At 36.1% G+C, this 20,920-nt stretch overlaps 3 protein-coding genes across 3 annotated transcripts; 1 reads left to right on the top strand and 2 right to left on the bottom strand.

Annotated features, from left to right (window-relative positions):
- Nucleotides 1–1,439: 1,439 nt before the first annotated feature.
- On the top strand, nucleotides 1,440–13,463 carry LOC117316336 (VWFA and cache domain-containing protein 1-like; the record flags this gene model as incomplete). Its single annotated transcript, XM_033870880.1, is given in 5 exon segments — nucleotides 1,440–1,549; nucleotides 2,105–2,230; nucleotides 2,495–2,631; nucleotides 5,306–5,603; nucleotides 8,163–13,463. Coding segments are annotated over 5 exon segments (726 nt in total), but the record flags the coding sequence as incomplete, so codon positions are not given.
- LOC117316373 lies at nucleotides 11,379–20,882 on the bottom strand. The gene is made up of 2 exons (XM_033870916.1): nucleotides 17,990–20,882; nucleotides 11,379–16,130 (listed from the first exon to the last, which is right to left on the bottom strand). The coding sequence occupies exon 1, from the start codon at nucleotides 19,375–19,377 to the stop codon at nucleotides 18,022–18,024; it is 1,356 nt and encodes a 451-aa protein (XP_033726807.1). The 5' UTR covers nucleotides 19,378–20,882; the 3' UTR covers nucleotides 11,379–16,130; nucleotides 17,990–18,021.
- Nucleotides 15,123–17,159, bottom strand: LOC117340863. The gene is made up of 2 exons (XM_033902642.1): nucleotides 16,323–17,159; nucleotides 15,123–16,130 (listed from the first exon to the last, which is right to left on the bottom strand). Exons 1-2 carry the CDS (start codon nucleotides 17,157–17,159, stop codon nucleotides 15,123–15,125), a joined length of 1,845 nt encoding a protein of 614 aa, XP_033758533.1.
- Nucleotides 20,883–20,920: the final 38 nt, after the last annotated feature.

Below are 20,920 nucleotides of genomic sequence, written 5' to 3'. Positions count from 1 at the left end.
GACCGGGCAGTTAAATAAATTCGCGACTTTAAAAAATCAAGTTTCTTAAATTTCAAAAGTGAATCTTAACGGGGATAAAATTGGGGGTCTGGGGCTTTTTTTCGGTTAGACACTACTTAAATATCGTTGTTCACATCTGCCGATATACATTACAGTGCATAGGTATAACTATCGCCAGTATGAAGTTATCTCGGCCAAACGCAGTGACACATGTGCACAGACAGTCGTCGCCATCTCTTGGCACGGCACATGTCACTAATATAAACAACTCCGATATCCACCTATTGCGCAGCCGCAGCGCTTGGTCTCGCTAGATCTCGTGCTAAATATACCTCCGGTTATGAGAACAATAGGTGAGGTCGTGACTCTGCGAGAAAAGCGGTTGTCGCGAATCCCTAGTATATAGGTCTCTGGTAAAAATAAGTCCGAGATCTTTCACTAAATAACGAGCCCCTTATGTGGCCTCTCCGAGGTCATGGCATCCGAGGTCATGCACAAAGCGCCATCTATAAACAGGTCAGCTAAATCAGTAGTGATTAAATGCATAGGCCTATATACAAGTATTGAATTGCAGGTCATTTAAACCACATCATTTATCAACAGCAGCAATTGAGACGTTAAGGGAATTTCGTAGACTCACTATACGGTATCCAGATGTTTTTTTTATTTAGTTATACCCATGATCGTCACGGAGAACCGTATCACTTCGAATTTGAGTCTTACATTAGGGATAGGACACTTGCATGTAAGTCACAAAATCTACCAATCGTCTCGACTGCTAGCGGTAAAAAAATCGGTACACGTACAACGATAAGGGTCGATAATGGTCAACTGAGAGCCACACCACCACAGGTAAAACCAAGGGCTGAATGTAATCGTGGCCCTCCGGGGCTGCATCATCAGGATTCGCGGCGGACAAATTGCTATGATGTTTCGCGGAGAAACGATCAGCGCGGATTTTGATGAACACATTACCATCGGGGATCGCGATGACGCCGTTTTCATGATCCCTAATAGGGATTTAGGGTGATCAGTCGCGGTGATTGACCCCTTGAATAGAAAATCAAACGCCGGCACATGGTGACTTTGTGTTCATTCCTACGGCCTGCACTGTACAAGGAGGTGGTAGACAATCTATATTTGGAAACTGAAATACACGAGGAGGTAGTAGACAATTTGTCCACTGAATGTGATACACAATGAGTTGGTATGCAATGACATTTTTCCCGTTGATACATTGTATATAACTCATCGGGATGGATGGAAACATATATTTCCTCTGATTTGATATAGCAAGTTCCTATAAATTTCGTCATTTGGAAGCTGTCTATTAAGACACATTGGTCCGAGTGTATACATACATGTTGGTTTCAGCTGTCTCAATATTATCAATTTTAGTAAATTACTCGTACATTCATTAATTACTTTTAATTTTTCAGTCCTATGGCGTCTCCCCTGACCAGAAAGAGTGTGGTACACGATCCTGTGATTGTCTGTGTTACAAGGACACCTTTTACAACTATTGTTTGGATATGTACCCATTATTAAGGTACCATGTATTTTGTATATAGTTAAGTACACTCAGATGGGGATATTTCAGAATTTAGTTGCCATGAACTGTACTTCAGCTAATCACAGTGATATACCATAAACATGTATGATATAAGCAACTTCATGTAACTACCATTTCTCAACATTTGAAAAAATGAGTTTTTGCAATATGATGCCCTACACGCTAAGTCTTTAAATATGAAATACACATTATACTGTTCCATAAAAACTTGACCATTGGTTTTCAGTATTATTTAGCATATATGTCAATTAGATTAAAACTTATTAAGTGTAAAAGGTTAAATGCTATCCGTGATTCTGTATATTGGACGGGACATATCTTGATGAGTACAAAGATCTTTACACTTTCTTTCTGGAACATCCAGTGATGCCTTCAGATCTTTTTTTTGCTATTGAAGAAGTCTTCCCGTGGCTTGTTTTTATTTCCGCGCTGTTATTTTTCAATTTTACTTTGTAATCATCTATACAGTGTATTTTCAAAATCAGATCTCCATATTATAAGGTTCCTTCAATTTCGTTATTTATACTTTAGTGACGCAGCCCCAACATGCAGCCCTCAGCCCCCAGACCTAGTAACCGAGGGCCTATCGGACGCAGACCGGATAGGAAGTCTTGACATCTGTTTTGATGCTCACTGCTCTGAAAGGCCAACAAAAGAGTGAGCGATATATTCTTATTATGATACATTCGAATATTATAATGAAAATGTGTTTTAAACTATGAAAGAAAAAAACAAAAAATAAATATTTATTGTATTGAGAAACTTAATTGTATAAGTAAGCAATCATAATAAAAACAAAATCCTGTATTTGTCCTTATTTTTGTCATCAAACCTGTTGTATTTTAACTTCTGCTATCTTGAAGCATTAATCATTGATAGGATAATTATATTGCTTTAACCTTGCAATTTATTTTATAAAAGAGGATGTCACAACGTGTCCGGCTGTAGATGGTGTTATCTGGACCATTACAACAATGATCTTATCAAACCGTTTTGTGGATCCGTTTACACATGTCAACATGGAGCTCTAGCAACTGGAGATCCGACTTGTTCTGGTGGTGAGTACATTCTGTAGCCGTTTACACCTAAAAAGAAGAACTTCTGGTATGGATTCCTTGTTGGTTATATATTGAAAGCGTCCCATATTTACTGGTCATCTTATCTGGAGTTCAGTTTGAGCGTAAAATGTCCTCTCTAGTTTACTGACTAACTAAACCTCATTCTTAGGGTGATTCTCACTGATTGACTGGCTTGCATTGCTGTTCATATGTTGAATGGTGTCCAAATGTGGTTATCACTAACATGGCGACCACTCACATGTTATGTTGATGTGTTTCTGAGGTATGGTTATCTGATTAAAGGCGGTTTGTTGTGGGCATCAAATACACCTTCAGATAGTGTCATAAATGTAGTAGATAAATTTGTACACAAAAAGTGTACGTACAAATCCTGTGTCAAAAATCTGTTACTAGTAACACATTTTTGACACAAAATGTGTACGTACATATTTTATATACAAATTTATCTACTACTTCTAAATATCAATTAACATTCTTTCCTATCTTGATTGATCGCCTTGTGGTCGTATGTTGACTGCATCCGATACAATTAACTTTTGTTGCATTTGCACGAGGTAAAACAGACATATTTTGGTTTCGAGTGATACCATTCTTCCATAACGCCATACTTTAAAACCATATACTTTCATGGAAATGATTACATTTCGAGATCCTTACAGTTTTTAGATTTAATATATACCTAACAAATTATCGCGAATCAAAAACTGAATGAAGATGTGTTTTTATGACAGTAAACGGGATATTCCCCAAAATAATAATAATAATTGCCGGACGTCTATTGGATTGCTGGTTAGCTTTTGAACATTGTCAACTTCACTGCGTGTTTATTCTGTTAATATGTTTAAATTAAAGCATTAATAGGCAAAGTTCACGTATACTCGATATGTAAACAGCGGTCAAGCGTGTAGTTTATGTGCAGTGCACGTTGGTATAGCCTCGTTCTCGGCTACGTGACAAATCTCGCGATAAAAATAAATGCAGCGTTTTATTTTTATACACTGATGTCTCAAGGACTCCTCCGGTCAAGCGTCCAGACCAGTGGTCATTTTAATGTTAGGAGAGCGTGAATGGGGATCTTGGACTGCCATTAATACATATGTTCAACTAGAATTTTAGGTTATTTGGGAGTATGTGACTTTAAATTCAAGCAGCTAATTGGGTTCTGGCTTTTATTACCTTATCAGGCAAAATCAGCATACGACCGCATGGTAATCAATCAAGAATAGAAGGAATGTTAATTGATATTTGGAAGTAGTAGATAAATTTGTACATAAAATATGTACGTACAAATTTTGTGTCAAAAATGTGTTACTAGTAACAGGTTTTTGACACTGCCAGCTAAAGAGCGTCCACTAGACGTTAAAAAAAACAAAGTATTCAGAAATCAGAGATGATTACCGTGGATTCCGGCCATCGTTTCTAAGGAAGTACCGACATGTTAGTTTGTGCTCTGCTTGGAAAGGTATACCCGGATCCGAAAAGGCCCATGAATAGTCAAATTAGTATAACTTTTTTCAGTATAAGCGACACATCTCAGACTACCGGGAACGTCCGTTCCCGATCCCTCCACCACCTTCCACCCACGTTCTTTTAACAATATACTTATAATTCGCCACTTATCATTTGAATATCTTGAGAGAAATTTGAGGGAAAGCTGAGAGATACTGACCATCCTCACTACTCTTTAACGACCTCCGGTAAGTGCGTTGATATCGTTGAGGTCACTCGACGTAGTATGGTTATTGCAGTAGGTTTTCAGTGTTAAACTGCAGGCAAACGTGACAATTTCATTGCCATTTACAGGGGTCGTATCCGGAATGCGCATAAACTAAAATGTCGGCGCTTCCTTAGTTGCGATGACGGAACATAATATAATCATAGAGACATCTCAGAAACAGTTTATGAATATGGAAATTTTCGTATGTGATTTTAAATCTCAATTTTTTTAACTTGTAGTGTCAGCTTTTATTAAGAGTATTTGTTGCCCTCTATACTATTGATTCATCATCAAATTAATAGTAATTATGTACGTATTACCTTTGAATTCCATTGCATATACGTTTATATTCATCTTCCAAGTCACTAAATTTGCTCACAAAAACGTAACGGAATTGACCAATTTTGATTCGCTTGTGACCAAGTTGTGAAGCGAGGCTATGGTTATACTTTTCCGACGACGACGTCGGAGTCTTCAACATCTCAATTTCAAATTTTGTTTAGAATTTAGATCCGTTACTCAAAAAGTGGAGTTGTGCTAGTCATACTGTTTTCCATTTTTATTATTATTATAATTATTTCTTTTTATTTATTAAAATGTATTTGAGTTGAGTGGGAATCGGGGTGGATTTCATAGTCGCCAACATGGCGATAGTTCTTGTTAAATCTCTGTAAGAAGTAGTCTTTCGATCACCGATCTCTTCTGCTTTGGTGCATGTTAATGGAAAATGTTTTAGTAATTCGCTTTAAGACGCGTGACTCGTGTAAGGATAGCTTTGTATTGGTAATTCATGTTGTGATAATTATATCAATTCGTTTCGTTTATAAACTATGAATTATGTACCAGGGCTTATAATGACACATAATCCAATTGCTCTGTCAAAACGTACTGTCATGAATTAAATATGAACATTTAAAAATATTGTTGTTTTTTCAGATTCCTGTAATGATGGTGGTGACGGTGGTGGTGGTGGTGGTGCTATAGCTGGTGCCGTCATCGCTGTCTTAGTCGCAGTAGGTGTTGTAATGGGAGTGGTGATATGGAAAAGGAGACAAGCTAAAGCGTGTAGCAGGGAGGATCCTAGCCAAAGAAATGGTGTTGATAACCCGGCAGCTCCACACTCGTCATTTCCGTCTGTCAGTCAGTCACAGCCAATGTCAACATTTGCATCATGGGATCCATCACCGTCTGCGCCGCCCCCTGATAATCCTCCGGCATACGAAGAATTGCACGGGTAAATGCTTATATATACAATAAATATGTGCTTGATGTTAAATTTGTCCTCAGAAATCCAATAAGTATTGCATAATTAATAATGAATAAGCATATAATTGACGTCAAGGTAGCAACGTTTTTAAGAGTAATTCGCTTCATCTGAGAACAGTGAATCAAGACTTTGAGTATTGTCAATGAAGTAGGATAGTATTATCTGCCAATTCAGAAGTACAAATCAACTATATTTCTGACGTCTGACGTATGGATGAAATATAGATATCAAATAGATCATTTTTTGAAATTTAGATTTATTAAATTAAAAAAGAAATGATGTAGACATTTAACTATTCGTAATATTTAAGCAAGGATGTGTGCAATTTTATATGGGCTATATTTATCAACAAGAAGTATTGAATTGTTTGTCAGTGTATGTAAAAAGTTGTACAGTGCATGAATGCCTTTGTCATTATGCCAAAGGTGACCGTAAGCAACACCTTCTGGATCTATCAAAATCTTCAAATTAACACACAACTCTACTTTAGAACAAAAGTATTCTTGTGTTCGGATTGGAAAATATAAATTGATAAAATATGCTGAGTTTAACGATTAATGTTGGATGAAATATACCTAGGCAAATTATGCGAGTTTTCAATCAATTATATCCGCTGAAGAAGTGTCGAAAATGCGTGACTTATCAGTGTAGAAGAAAACAGAAAGAAATCGAACGTACTAACGACTCGCTTTGCATGCTAAAAAATAGTCACGTATTAGGAATTTACTCTCTTCATAGTAATATAGGTCAAACGGTTTACTCCAGAAGAAAGAACTAACAGTATTAATGTAGGAATCGAATTCGTAAAAAAAAATCGTTTGAATTATTTGCCACATACATGTCATAGCTGAAATTCTACCGGAAAGTGTTTGCATTTAAAAGCAAAACAGTTTTAGATTCTGTTTAAATTATAGAAAACCTAACGATGGTGAAGAACCTTTAGAGGATATTATTGGTCTTTGGAATCTGCGGGACGAGGCGAGACGACACAGATTTTATTATCTCTATAGCGCTGCTGGGTCGAGGATAAATGAGCTAGGAAGCTTAAAAGACAGAAATATAATATAGTGCAAGCAATGTAAAATTAGAAGGATAAAATTGATTAAAACACCTTTAATTTATATTTACTTTTTATGAGGTTTGTCCTTCCTTTTATGTTTTTTATAAAATGTTGACAATGTCTTCCTGGGCCAAATTGCTCAAAAGGTCATTAGGCTAATCATAATTTAACAACAAATCTAAAATCCCGATAAAATAAATTTTATCGAAACTATGAAATTCGTCACCAGTCTCCTGAATTCCTACCTGCCCATTTTAGTGAAAAATCAGGTTTTGAGAAATTAGATTTTCACTCACCAAGTGCTTTAAGATGATACAATTATTGATTTACAATTGATTCAAAACAAGAATGGGCTGCTGTATGTTTTATACAATACCAAAAGTTACATACTTTATGCTATTTACACCCTCCAAATGTTTGAGCTTCTAAGTGTATCTTTTAAATCTAAAGTTGAAAAATAATTATTTGCATCCCAAAAGAAAGCCTATCGTACTCTGCCTCTACCAATCTGTCATATCGACTTTTCAGGGGTCACACAAGGTAGGCTCTTTATTTGTTCCCAGGTACGTTTCCGTTTCGTTGCATCGAACACATAACGTACATGGTGTGGAGTAACTGGCTGTGATATTGTGGAAAGATTATCACATAACTTTAGGTCATAAAAACAACCATTGTTAGGACATTGTATCATTCTTTTTTTTATTTGTTGGTGTTCATTTGATAATTTTCTTATCCTAAGTGCAGCGTATAGACGTTCGGCTTTGTAGCATCGTAAAGCTAATCACCTTAAAAACCGGGCCCAGATGTTTGTGTTGTACACTTTTAAGTCTTATTTCTGTACTTTCTATAGCTGTTTTTCATCTAAAAAACTATTTATAAATAAAGTCTCATAAATAGTAATTTCCCTTGGCAGGAGTGATGTGTTCAAATAATAGTCAGAAGATGTATAGAAATGTCAATGCTGGCATCATCTTAACTTTGGTATATTTTTATGCCCCCGCCATGAAACAGAGGAGGGGGGGGGGGGGGGGGGGGCATATAGTGTTACCCATGTTTGTTCCGTCGCTTTCCGTCGCGTCGCGCCCCGATGCAATGTAACTAGCTAATCTCAGGAACTGCTGCTGATGCGATCCTCATTAAACTGTTTCGGGGTGTCAAGCGGCAGCGGGGGCATTTAAATCTTAAGTTCAAGTTCTATTTTGCTGTCATTAATGTTTCATACTTCTGGAGAAAGTTGCCATTGGTCGGTTCTTATTTTCAGAACTTTAATTTCACCCAAATTTACATGGCTGGAAACGTCACTAAAACCGACGAAGGTTTCATTTGTTTTACCACCCTTTCTCGTGGTTCTCTGTTTAAGATTATCTTTTGTTTAAATTTTACTATTGACGTTATTTGTAAATTGCAATATTGAATGTAATAATTAGTGATATTATGAATACAAAGTTTTTGTTTTGTTTATGCAGGGGTGTTGGAAATCCGGCAGCTTATCAGTCCTATCCAACCAAAGGTCCACTATAATCACTAAAGAAGCTCTGTCTATCAACAAACACTTGGGGATGTCCAGATCAATAATATTACGAATAGATACTGTTTTCTTAAAGTATATTATTCTTACACTAGCTTGGACAATGACTGGTGTCAGTGACACCTGATTTAGATGCCTTTTATCATGCGATGTGGTAGACATCGAGATCTGCTGCACCTTTAACGGATATTATGGACATAACATGATTCTCTATTGACAAATATAGGTGTTTTTGTGTGTTATACGAATGTTACGTAAGTTTCAACTACAAAAGTCGGGTGTTATTGAACTCCCAAGGTATAAAATAATTAATACAACCTTTGAATAACAACGAGTTTATAGCACAAGTGGAATAAAATCTAAATGCGTATTGATTGGTTGACACGGTGACATGTGATCTAGACTATTTTTTAATCAGTTTGCTCAATTCGTTTTGATTGGCTGACATGTGAAGGCCGCTTCACGAGGTCGCGGAATGATGACACAAGAAATAATTTGCAATTGTTTTTGTGATAATTTAGAGAGAGAGGCAAATATTCTGCGTGAAGCAAATATTCTGCGTTTCTTTGTTATAAATGTTCAAGAGTAAATTATGTATATATGTTAAAGTATTCATGTACATTGTGTGAATCATATTTGTGATATGGTTATTATACATATTAAGCACTATAATGTCCAGAGCATAATTAATTAATCACGTGTAAGTTTTTATTTGGTGATATTACAATCAACAATTGTGTATCCGTGTTCTAATGTGTCGGTTAGAGTTATATAATATATAGGCCTGCGTTGCAGACGTGTCTGTGTGAACAATTGTACTGTCTATCTATTTTCATATATCTATAAGATATATTAACATAACCAAGATATGTATCAGGGGTTAAAATCCCATGTGATACAGAAGAAAATAACATCCCTGGAATGCTACTTAAAAAATGATTGATTTTGAAAAAGCCTTTGATTCGGTCGCATGGAAATTTATAGATGAAGTTCTCAGATATTTTAGATTTGGAAATGATATACGAAATTGGATTAAAGTTTTACATTGTAATTGTAGTTCTGCCATAAACCAGGGGGGTAATTTGTCTCCTTTTTTCAGTATTAACCGCGGTTGCCGCCAAGGTGACCCAATCGCCCCGTATATCTTCATCTTATGTGCTGAAGTGTTAGCAATACGCCTCAGAAATAATAAAAATATTAGTGGTATAAATGTTGACGGCTGTCCTATTCTGAACTCGCAGTACGCCGACGACACTTCTTTAATCTTAGATGGCTCTGAAAAATCCTTAAAAGAATCACTCATAGAATTAGATATATATGCTAAAATATCAGGGCTGAAAGTAAATGCTAGTAAAACTGAGGTGGTCTGGATTGGCAGCAAAAAGTTCAGTAGTGACATTCTCTTACCAGATAGAAATCTTAGATGGGGGGGTAAGCAATTTCTCACTTTTAGGAATTGATTTTCATGTAGATCTCCACAAAATGCCCAAGATGAACTTCGATAAAAAGTTAGTTAAGATCAAAACTCTTCTTAAGACTTGGAGCAAACGGTTGTTAACACCTATTGGCAGAATAAGTATACTTAAATCTCTGTTAGTATCCCAAATGAATCATCTTTTTACTGCATTACCCAATCCCAGTGAAACCTTTATTAAACAACTTAATTCTCTTTTTTTTTAAATTTTTTTATGGAATGGGAAAACTGATAAGATTAAGCGAGATGTTATTGTTCGTAATTATATAGAAGGTGGACTTAAAATGATAAATCTAAATTCATTTATCGAGTCACTCAAGATAACCTGGATTCGAAGAATTTTCAGAGCTGAAGGAAAGTGGTAAAATATTTTGAATTCTTATGTTAATGTACATATTTTAGCTAACACAGGTAATGAGTATTTAAATCATATCATAAGTTCTTGTAAAAATATATTTTGGAAGGATGTGTTTCATTCTTGGTACAAATTAAGGTGCAAGGAAGATTTACATGTACTAAGACATAAAGGTGAATCTTTGGGTAAAATTCCTTTATGGTATAATTCAAATATTACTGTTGGCAATGAAGTTGTTTTTTATCAGAGATGGTTTAATAAAGGAGTTATGGTAATCAATGACTTACTGAAAAACAAAAATGATTGTACTTTTTTAACTTTCAATGAATTCACCACTTTACATGGCACAATTACCAATTACCTCGATTATTATGGTCTAATAGCTAGTATCAAGAATTATCTGAAAAAGTTCACATGGTCAGGAGATGCTAGTATGTATCCCTTCATTCCTTTATGTCTTGACATTGTGTTGAAGAAAGTCAAAGGTTCTCAAGATTTTTATAATATGCTTAATACAAATAGTGCATCTATAACTGCACAAAACAAGTGGGGAAATACTTTTGACTACAATCAGAAGGCTTGGGAAAAAAATTATCTAATTGCATTCAGAGTTACAGAAAACACAAAATTACAATGGCTGCAGTTTAGCATAAATCATATTCTAGCTACTAATTCATATTTATATAAAATTGGACTTACAAATAATCCATTTTGTGTTTTTTGTAATTTGGAAAGGGAGACAATTTCACATATTTTTTGGGAGTGTAATGAAGTCCAGAATTTTTTAGCAAATTTTGAAAACCTTTTATTAGCAGTTTCTATTCCATTTTCATTAAATAAAGAAATGATTCTTTTTGGTGCTTTCTAGCACAATGGAATCTATAATAGAATTGACAACGAGATAATTCTTTTCATTAAGCATTATATATATAAAGCCAGGTGTTTGCACAAGTCTCTAATAGTCTCATCACTAATTAACCATGTTAAAGATTACTATAATGTGCAGAATTTTATTGCTGTGGGCAAAGAAGAGAAAGTTTTTAATAAATTTACTTTTGAGTGGAATAAATGGAAAAATTTGATAGAACTTGACCTTTCTTAACCTATAATTAGACTAGGTATACTTGTCGTAATATAAATAATGTTGATCTTATATAGACCTTTATCTCATACATTGTGGTAATATGAAATTATGTGTTTACAGTGGTTTAAATGATCATGTTTTTAGTGTTTAAGTCTGACCCTTCCCTTTCCCTCTCTCTTGCTTTCTTTTTCTAAATGTAAACTTTCTTCTTTTTCTATTTCGTTACATTTCTTGTTTTATCTTTCTTTTCTCTCACTGTGCTTGGGTTCTAACGAGCTTAAAACATACTCAACAATCATAAAATTTAGATTTGGAATTTTGACTGATTATTTTCAAGTATTTTTAAGAATAAGCCTACCATGTGCATATATTGTAACTATACAGAGAAAAATATATATGAAATGGCGATTTCTAAATAGTAATTAAAAATTAGTGTAAGAATGATTGGATATCTTTTATTGATATTCATTGATTATCTTGTATCAAAAAGTATAATTTGGAAAAAACCAATAGAATATTAAGCGTGTGCGGGAAAAGAAAGAAAAAAAAAACGATGTGTATTTTATACATGTAAAAATTTTGAAAAATTAAAAATTAAAAAAAAAAAAAAAAAAATCCCATGTGATATTCGTTTAATCAGAGAATAAAATCAAATGTGGTACCCGGTTTATCAGGGAATAAAATCCTATGTAATAACCGGTTTATCAGGGAATGAAATCCTATGTGATACCCGGTTTATCAGGGAATGTCATCCTATGATGTATATACTATTATGTTTCCACCCAGGCGCCAGCGTCAGAGTTTGTTTCTTAATATCAAATGTTTGGTGTGTTGAAAGGCATCAGTTAACCGCTTTATACTTGTACTAGGGTTCTAATACTTTGCTTCATGGTTTTTTGGAGGTTAACTATTGCTATCAGGAGTCATATGTATTTCATAATAATGATAATTTCAATGTTTTTTACAGTGCAAAACCTAATTGAAACTCTCTAATTTACCTATTGATAATGCAATATTGTTTTCTTAAAGGGACATAATGGTTAGATTTTCACTTAAATAATATGTAAAAAAGGGTATACGATTTAAAATGATGTAAAAAGTTATGCACTTTATGTTAATTATATATTTCAAAAGTGTCCATAACAATTTGTTTAAATTTAATAAAAAAAATATATGATCAACCTAGTAGCTATTTCATATTATTATTTTTCGATGTGTGTAAACAAATACCTATGCGTACCTATGCGCATGCGCGATGCGGGAAATATTGTAAACACCATAGCAAAGATAGCGAACACCCGATCTAAGTGGAAGGGTTCTGAATCAGTTTTAACCGAGAGCACGAAGAAACGAAGAATCGAGAACATGATTTTAACCTCACAAAGACGGGCACTTATCTTAGAGAGAATGTCAAAATTTCACATGTTTCTTTTGAGGGTTATTACGTACTTTTATCTGTTTGAGCTCTCAATCAACAATAACGAATAACGATTGATGTTCCTAGAGACCGTACACATAAGCCATCCGATTGCAAAATAATCACAAGTTCTACATACACGTGACAAATGTTTACACTTACCTCGATTCCATTTTCGTTGCGTGAAAGCGAGGATACTGAAATCATGTGACGCACTCGGCTCTCTCCGATATAAACAGCAAATGGCGACAGATACAACTTCCAGTGTTGTTCAGCGATATTTTGAAGTTGATAAACATTGCCAATATTTCACAAAAAGTGCCATAATTTTGTAAAGAATCTAATTTCAAGTATCACAACGCTTTCCGGAAATCAAATGCATGAAGAAACTATTGAAATCTAATCATTATCCTTTAAACTATCGGTATACATATATTGTAATATAGACTTCAGTTTTTTTTAACTCGCCACCTAATTCTAGTGTAAGGTAAAGTCATATACAATCCTAAGCGAACATTGTAACGATAACTATACTCTTGTCAGAGTGGGTGATATGTTTTAATTAGATTAATGTTGCAAGAATTTGAAATCTGTTCTTAAAATCTACGCTATAAACGACAGATTTTTGTGATTAACATATTTCCGTGTATCTATCATGGTCTTTGTATGCCTTTACTTGAGATTTGGGCACATTTACTATCAAATATCATGGTATTGTAACTCATATTTTTATACTTACATTTATATCTAATATCTATAATAATCATTTCATTTGTATACTGAGTGTTGAAATATGACTTTCTTATTGATGAAATATGGATGAAGCGTGAATCAAATTCAGTGCCCAGAAGATTATGTTGAAACTCTGTTAACATGTATATGAAGTGTCATTAAATGGACACTGATTAAGGTTTGTTGCTTGTATTTTATTTATAGAAACACAGCATGATACAGAAAAAAGGATCAACCACAGAATATACATATTGACATAGTCACATATGCTAGATAAAAAGCATAATTGAATTATGCCATCAATAACTTATGAACTTATTTTAGAATGTTTGTACAACATTACAACATTAAGGAACAAGTCTACCCTTTACAATACTGTAAAAGGGAAGACCGTGACGTCACTTGTGTTGTCAGTAGTAACTCCAAGCGGGATATCCGTCTCATAGAACAATAACCCTTCATTACTGGTGTGGGCACCCTGAAATGGATTCCTGCACGGATTATCTAATGCATGGGATTCATTAGAACGTTAATTCGCCTCAAGGGAATGTTTTCCCGTTCTTCTGTCAATTCAATTCAATCAAATGGGCGAGGTAAGTTGGAGTGTTCTGACGGTTTGTGATACGTCTATCAAGTTCATCCCAAAGATGCTCAATGGGAGACATGACGGGGCTATATAGAGGCCATTCAAGAGGCTAGGCATCGTTTGTCATGTTCAAAAATAAGGTTATGACGTCTAAGAATGTGATTACAGGGTCTGCTCACTATGCTATACATGGTTATTCGTAACGTTTACTCAAACACTTATCGCACAGACAGTCGGTATGTCATATGTACACTAGTATCGTAGTTTTCTGTTTATTTATCTTCCTGGTTTTCTTTTCATGTGCAAACCGTTACACAGAAACATTAATACAAAAGTAAATTGGAAGAACATATCATTATTTTTACATCATGTGGGAATCTATATGAACTCCCAAAGTATGTCAAGCAATTTGATAATTAAATGAGATTTACCTGGAAGTTGAAATTTGATTGCAATTCTGTCTTCATTCTGGTTAGTACAAGGGATCACGGGAGATGCGTGCGCAGCTTCATTATTCATTCTTCAAAGCAGTTGAATGAACGCTATCATAAACTATCAGGGATCACACAGAGAAAAGTACACAACCACTAGTACTAACTGTGTAACCAATATAAATTAAACCTTACAATTACCAACCAAGGGATGGGGTAAACAAGGGAGGGCCCGTGATCCCTTGTACTAACCAGAATGAAGACAGAATTACAATCAAATTTCAACTTCCAGGTAAGTCTCATTTAATTATCAAATTCTGTCTTCATTCAGTTAGTACCGGAACCACGGGAGATGTTCAAAGACAGCGTTCATGAACAAAAGAACAAAGAACGAAATAACGTCAAATGTTATATTCAAAATAATCAACAGTATCAATTCAAGTAATGTCATGACAATGCAACAAAAACTTATTCTCAAACATCATTATAATTACCAATAACATGATAAAAATGACTTCATCCTGACTAGAACATGAACTGAAATCACACTACTTGTACAGGCATTCACAAGTAATAACAATATCTGTTCCTCACTATAAATACCAATCCAAAGAAAAATGATAGTACAATGTACTTAATAACTACTCTAAGTATAACTACTATTCTACTATAACTGTAAAGTCATCAGTTCATATCTGATCTATTAGGAGGTTCATGATCAACACACATATTTATTCGAGCAATACAAGTCAATGCTGTATCCATCATATGTAACACATGTAAGTCCAATCTCACTAAAAAGGCAAATTTGCAACATTTTTACAAACAAATCTTGTAGACAGGGTCTGTCACAGGTTTGTTATAGTATGTCCCAAAGGTACACTTATTTGTCCAACCTGCTGTTTTAAGGATAGTACTCAAAGGTACTGCAGTCCGTAGTGCAGCGGAAGTAGAAGCTGACCTCGTACTATGTGGCGTAAAAATTGTCATATCAATCCCAGCCTGGGACAACACTGTCTTAATCCATCTGGATATGGTTGCACGAGTCACCGGTTTATAAGGCTTTTGGTAGCTTATGAGCAACTGGGTGGCCCCTACTCGGAGCTGTTCAGTTTGAGCCAAGTATCGTGTAAGTACATTAACAATACACAACTCTGGAGTAGAAAAGGAATTAAGTACAATTTCCTGTTGATGGTGCCCAGGTCTTGTATGTTTCAATTTGTCACCAAACCGGATTTTTACTGACTCTGCATCAATTGTTATGTTTCTCAAGTCTAACAGATGTAATGACTGGGCCCGTTGCCCTGTCAACAATGCCAACAACACAGTAAGCTTCAGGGTGAGATTTTTAATTGTAGCACAATCTAAATGTTCCAGGAACACGAGTACTTGTTGAGGGTCCCATGTAACAGCATTACGCGGTAGCGCTGGTCGTAGTTGAAATACACCTGGTAAAAACCTTTTCACTAAGGGGTGGTTTCCACACGGTAGATTGTCAATATATATAAATGTTGATAAGGCTGACCGCGCCGTATTCAGTGCACTATACCCAATGCCTCCATGGAATAAATTTGTGAGAAATTCCAATATGTCCGTCACAGATGGTGACATGGGATCACATGACCTCTGGTCTGAATACTGATACCACTTCTGAATGTAAGTGTTGTATTGTTTGTAGGTTCCATCACGCCATGAGGACAACAAGATTGATTGAGTCTCTTGAGAAAGTCTCCATTTTTGGATTGCACTCCGGAAACCTTGCATGCTAGAAGTGTCATCCTGGGCGGTTGTTTTTCCCTCTGATGAGGATGAGTCAATGTCTTCTTGCTGTAGGGAATAATAAAAACACAATCTATCAGACATTTCACAATTTGTGTGAACCAAGCTTGAGTGGTCCAATATGGAGCAATAATAATTGCTTCTGTTTTATCAAGTCTAATTTTTTGCAAAATTTTCCCATAAAGTGTAAATGGAGGGAAAATGTACACAAGAGTTCCAGGGAAATGTAAATGCATCTACAGCTAGAGCATATGGATCAGGACGCCAAGAGACATACTTTGGCAGTTGATTGTTGAGACGACTCGCAAAAAGATCCATCTCAGGCTTACCAAACTGTTGAGTGACCTTATGAAATAAATTGGAATCTAGCTTCCATTCAGTATTGTCATGCTCAAGTCTGCTCTCAAGATCTGCGTCAGAGTTATTTCGACCTGCTATATGCGCAGCTGATAACCATAACTTATTGTCAACACACCAGTCCCATATTTGCCCTGCTAATGCATTACAAGTTGGAGTTTTACCCCCCATGTGCGATATGTATGCAATCGCAGTGGTGTTGTCTATATTAATGCGTATATGACAATTCTTCTCGTTTCTGCACAATGCTAAACAAGAAAACCATGCAGCCTTCAGTTCTAAGACATTGATATGTTGATTAGCTTCTAATTCTGACCATCTTCCCCCTGCTGATTGCATTATAGTGCCATCTTTGTCATACCTAATACCTCCCCATCCTTTCTTTGAAGCATCAGATGTAAGGATGACTGATGGAGGTAGGTGCGAAATGAGAGCCATAGCACTATCAACATTATTGATCCACCATTGGAGATCAGTTTTGCTTTCCTTCGAAAGCTGCAGTTGGGCACTATAATTACCCCTTGACTTCTGTAAAGCCCTTATTTTGTCCTTTTCAAGTGACCTGTAATGACGTGGACCATACTGTACCCCTGGGAATGACGACACTAGTACCCCAATACACTGTGCGACTGTTTCTATTGTAGGACATGGTGTATTTAAGAGCAACAAAGACATATCTTTCACTTTAACTCGCTTACGCAGCGGCAGAGAGATTGTCATATTCACAGAGTCCAAAATGAAACCAAGATACTCAATTTGTTGTACAGGTTCAAAAATAGACTTCAGTGGGTGGATCACAAACCCACAGCTTGCTGACAATGACACTGTGTCGATCACGTTCCGTCTACACTCTCTTTTTGTATCACCTACTAACAGGGAATCATCAATATATGATGTATTAGTGTGACCTAGTTTCCTTAACTTTGAAAAAAATGGTTTTGTGATTTTAGTAAACATACGTGGGGCTGAGGCAAGGCCATTAGGCATTGCAGTATATTGATACACTTTCCCCTCAAACATGAATCTCAGATATTTTTGATGTTTATGATGTATTGGGACTGAATAATATGCATCTTTCCAATCTATTGATGCCATGTAACAGCCTGGCGATATTAAATTTATGGCAGTCTTCAAAGTATCCATTTTAAAATGGCGATAAATAACAGATTCGTTGACTTCTTTCAGATTTAAAATCATTCTAAATGAACCATCCTTCTTGGGACGTATAAAAATGTTTGAAAGAACTTGATCTCTAGAGGTTTTTACCTCCACCAAAACTTGCTTTTTTAGTAGTTTTTCAATTTCTTGAGAGATTATCAGTTTTTCTTTTTCACTGAATTTGTATTGCCATATGACAGACTGTTACAGGGTTCATCAAAAAATTCAATCTTTACAACATTGATAGCTTCCAGCAGTACAAAATCAGATGTAAGAGTTTTCCAAAATTGAATTTTGCTCTTAATGTTACCTGCTACAAAGTTTTCCACCTGCCTTGGCAGTTGTGGAAGAGTGTATGTTAAAAAATATTGCCAATCTTTATCAGCACTTACCTCGGTAAGGACAGGAGTAATGTCGGGCAAAGCTATTTTCGCTCCTGTCCCTTCTTGAAGTTTTTTGACTTCTTGTGATAGTTTGGTGGGCCCCCATGGCCATGATTTTGTTGACGGTAGTTACCACCACCTGGTCCGCCATGATTGTAGTGCGGCCTGTCATAGGGTTTGTTGTTGTAAGGCCTCCAGCCAGCCTTCCCTTTGTTGTTATATCGGGAAGCACCCTTGACGTTACCATAAGCGTATTTGGACACGCTATGTGAAAGTTTGTTCGTTTCGCTTATGTCTCTGACAGCCTGTGAAAGTTCGTCCCAGAACAGCTCTGTTGTAACAGGGTTACTCACGGAGCACAGATTTGCGAAGTGTTTGTTAAGATCAGGCTTGATCAATTCACGACGCCGTTGACTAAACATCTGTGATGCATTTCCCACAAGAAGAAATCCATCCATAGTCAGCTTAAGCAGCTCATCGATGTCGGCACGTGAGGTGTTTTCTTTTTTCCTCATTTCTGTCAAACGTTCGAGAGCTCGGGCAAGGGGAGTTAACCCCGACACAAGTCGCTTCTGCGTTTGTTGAAATGTGACGTCACGCTGCTTAATATGTTGATTTAAGCTTCTGTATATTGTGCTGTTACATCTGGGCGCCACTAACATTTTTATATTAGCTGGGCGAGGATAATCGGCCATCTTTGCCTTGATTTTGTCCTCAGACATACGTTTACTGATCATGTCTGTGATTAAGGCCGCCAATTTTTCATTTTTTATGTCCGGACCAGTCGGTTCCTCGGCAGTAATTTCTTTCGCCGTTTCCGTAAGATACTGTGGGAGATCGTCGTTTGACGAACTAGCTTTAGTCCCAGAGCTCTCACCAGCTACCGATGTTGGCATAGACCGAGCATCGTCCTGTAAAATTTCGTCAATTTTATCACAGACGTCCATTTCTGACTCCTCATCACTGTCGGAATAGTCGCGGGTGTGACCGCCATTATCCATGGGTATCATCTGGAACATACGCATTTGTTGTTCCATGAGACTTTGCATATTATCCATAAATGCTGCCATGGTATTTGACAAATCATTGGAGTCTTTGTTCTGTACAGGATTTGTCTCCAGTGCGGGCCGACTTTCACTCCTCGGAGTGTGACCTAGGCCTTCACTTGACTGTGTTTCGACTTCCATGGCCTTTGACAGGTCGAGGTCGTTTTCCTGACACGGTTTTGAAGGGATACTTTTGACAGTATTTGAGTTACCAGTCACAGATTTTGCCTTTGAATGTTTCTCGGATTTTCTAGATCCTTTAATAGAAGGCAGGGGCTCCATGTTGCCGAGAATTTCCCCAACAAAATCAAACTCTTTCAAAATCCTTTGAGTCCCCAAGATGGCGGCCATACGACCCGCCAAGTGGACAAAGGATGACCAGCCCCTCGGGCAAAGTCTCCGGAATAACTGCGCCTCTATGGGTACGCTCCCGACAATTTTTAAGTCAAATTGTGTATCGTACACTACACAATCAAAATAATCACTTTTTATAACTATACAATCGTTATAAATGTGATAAAAAACGAAGAAATTTTCAGTGAAACAGAGTTCGCACTGAATTTTCTGAAGTAGAAAGCACGCTATGAATAATAAAGCTGCGCACGCATCTCCCGTGGTTCCGGTACTAACTGAATGAAGACAGAATTCAATGTTTTAAACAGACTAAAGTATAAAACACTGGATGTCAACAAATACATCAATTTGGTGGATGTCCTTTGAGATCGATTGTGAAAATCCTGAAGATAAAAACCGAATGATGGTGACACTTGATGCTTGGGTTGTTTCTCGTCTTAACGCATGGTCTTTGTAATAAAGTATAGAAACCTGTCATGCTCTTTTGTGAACTGAATCCCTAAATGGATTAAGTTCTGATCAGCTAAAACAGTTGCATGAATCATAACTTGAATAACATGCAATAGATGAATATTTCTCAGGAAGATGCATGAAAAAGTGTATCGATGAAAATATCAATAAAATATAGTGTTATCGCATTGGTTTTCTCTTTTGCTTGAGATTCTATTTTAACAACGGAACTATGGAATTGGTATAACTTTGCACACATTGCTGTTTGGATTTTTATCCTATAGGAACAAATAGGGAAGGGGTTTAATTTCCCGTCGCACCGGATCTCATCTGTCGTTACACGTTTTTTTTTTATCACAAACGAACCGATTATGCTTTCAATGTATGTTTTGTACCATTCATATATTATGTGAGTTAATAAGCAGATGTCGTGTGAACATTTACGTTGGTGTTGTATATAACACCGTAATACTGTACTCAGATTAATATTTGTCCGTTTGTGACGCACTGAACCTTGGAATATTTTAATACCTGCCTATGCTTTCTCGTATTATATAGATTATTTATATAGGCCACACGATATTCACACAACTTGTCTTATCCTTGGTATATAGATGCCATATGAAAAGATATATTTTGAATTTATTTTATTTAGTTACCTGTATACCAGTTACAGGTACAGGTTAGCGACCAAGTGACTGCTTTGTTGTATATCGATCGTATCTGACGGTAGTGAAGACTACTCAACCGTTTCAGAATGACTATGTAAATTGTGTACGGTATAATACACATATGTGTCTTTATATGGGTACACACATATAAAGCAATGGTATACCGATACAAACATACCTGGTACGCATTGACGGAAAAATCCATTCACCTAGATAGTGGAATGGAAAAGAAATGTACGTGAAATGTAAGGCTATGATACACGTTTATACATGAAATGCTAAATAAGCATTTGATCACCGGTAATATTAAGATATCATTTGGCCAATGCTATTATGCTGTCATGACAACGTGATATAATAGTTCAGTATGTAGACAGAGTCTTGGTTTTTCATTTTTTGCAAAAAAAGAAGCCATGAAT

The sequence above is a fragment of the Pecten maximus genome, chromosome 2, assembly GCF_902652985.1.
Source record: "Pecten maximus chromosome 2, xPecMax1.1, whole genome shotgun sequence".
Taxonomy (NCBI): domain Eukaryota; kingdom Metazoa; phylum Mollusca; class Bivalvia; order Pectinida; family Pectinidae; genus Pecten; species Pecten maximus.
Note: the sequence above shows the minus strand (reverse complement) of the source record. Positions and strands in the feature narration are given on the sequence as shown.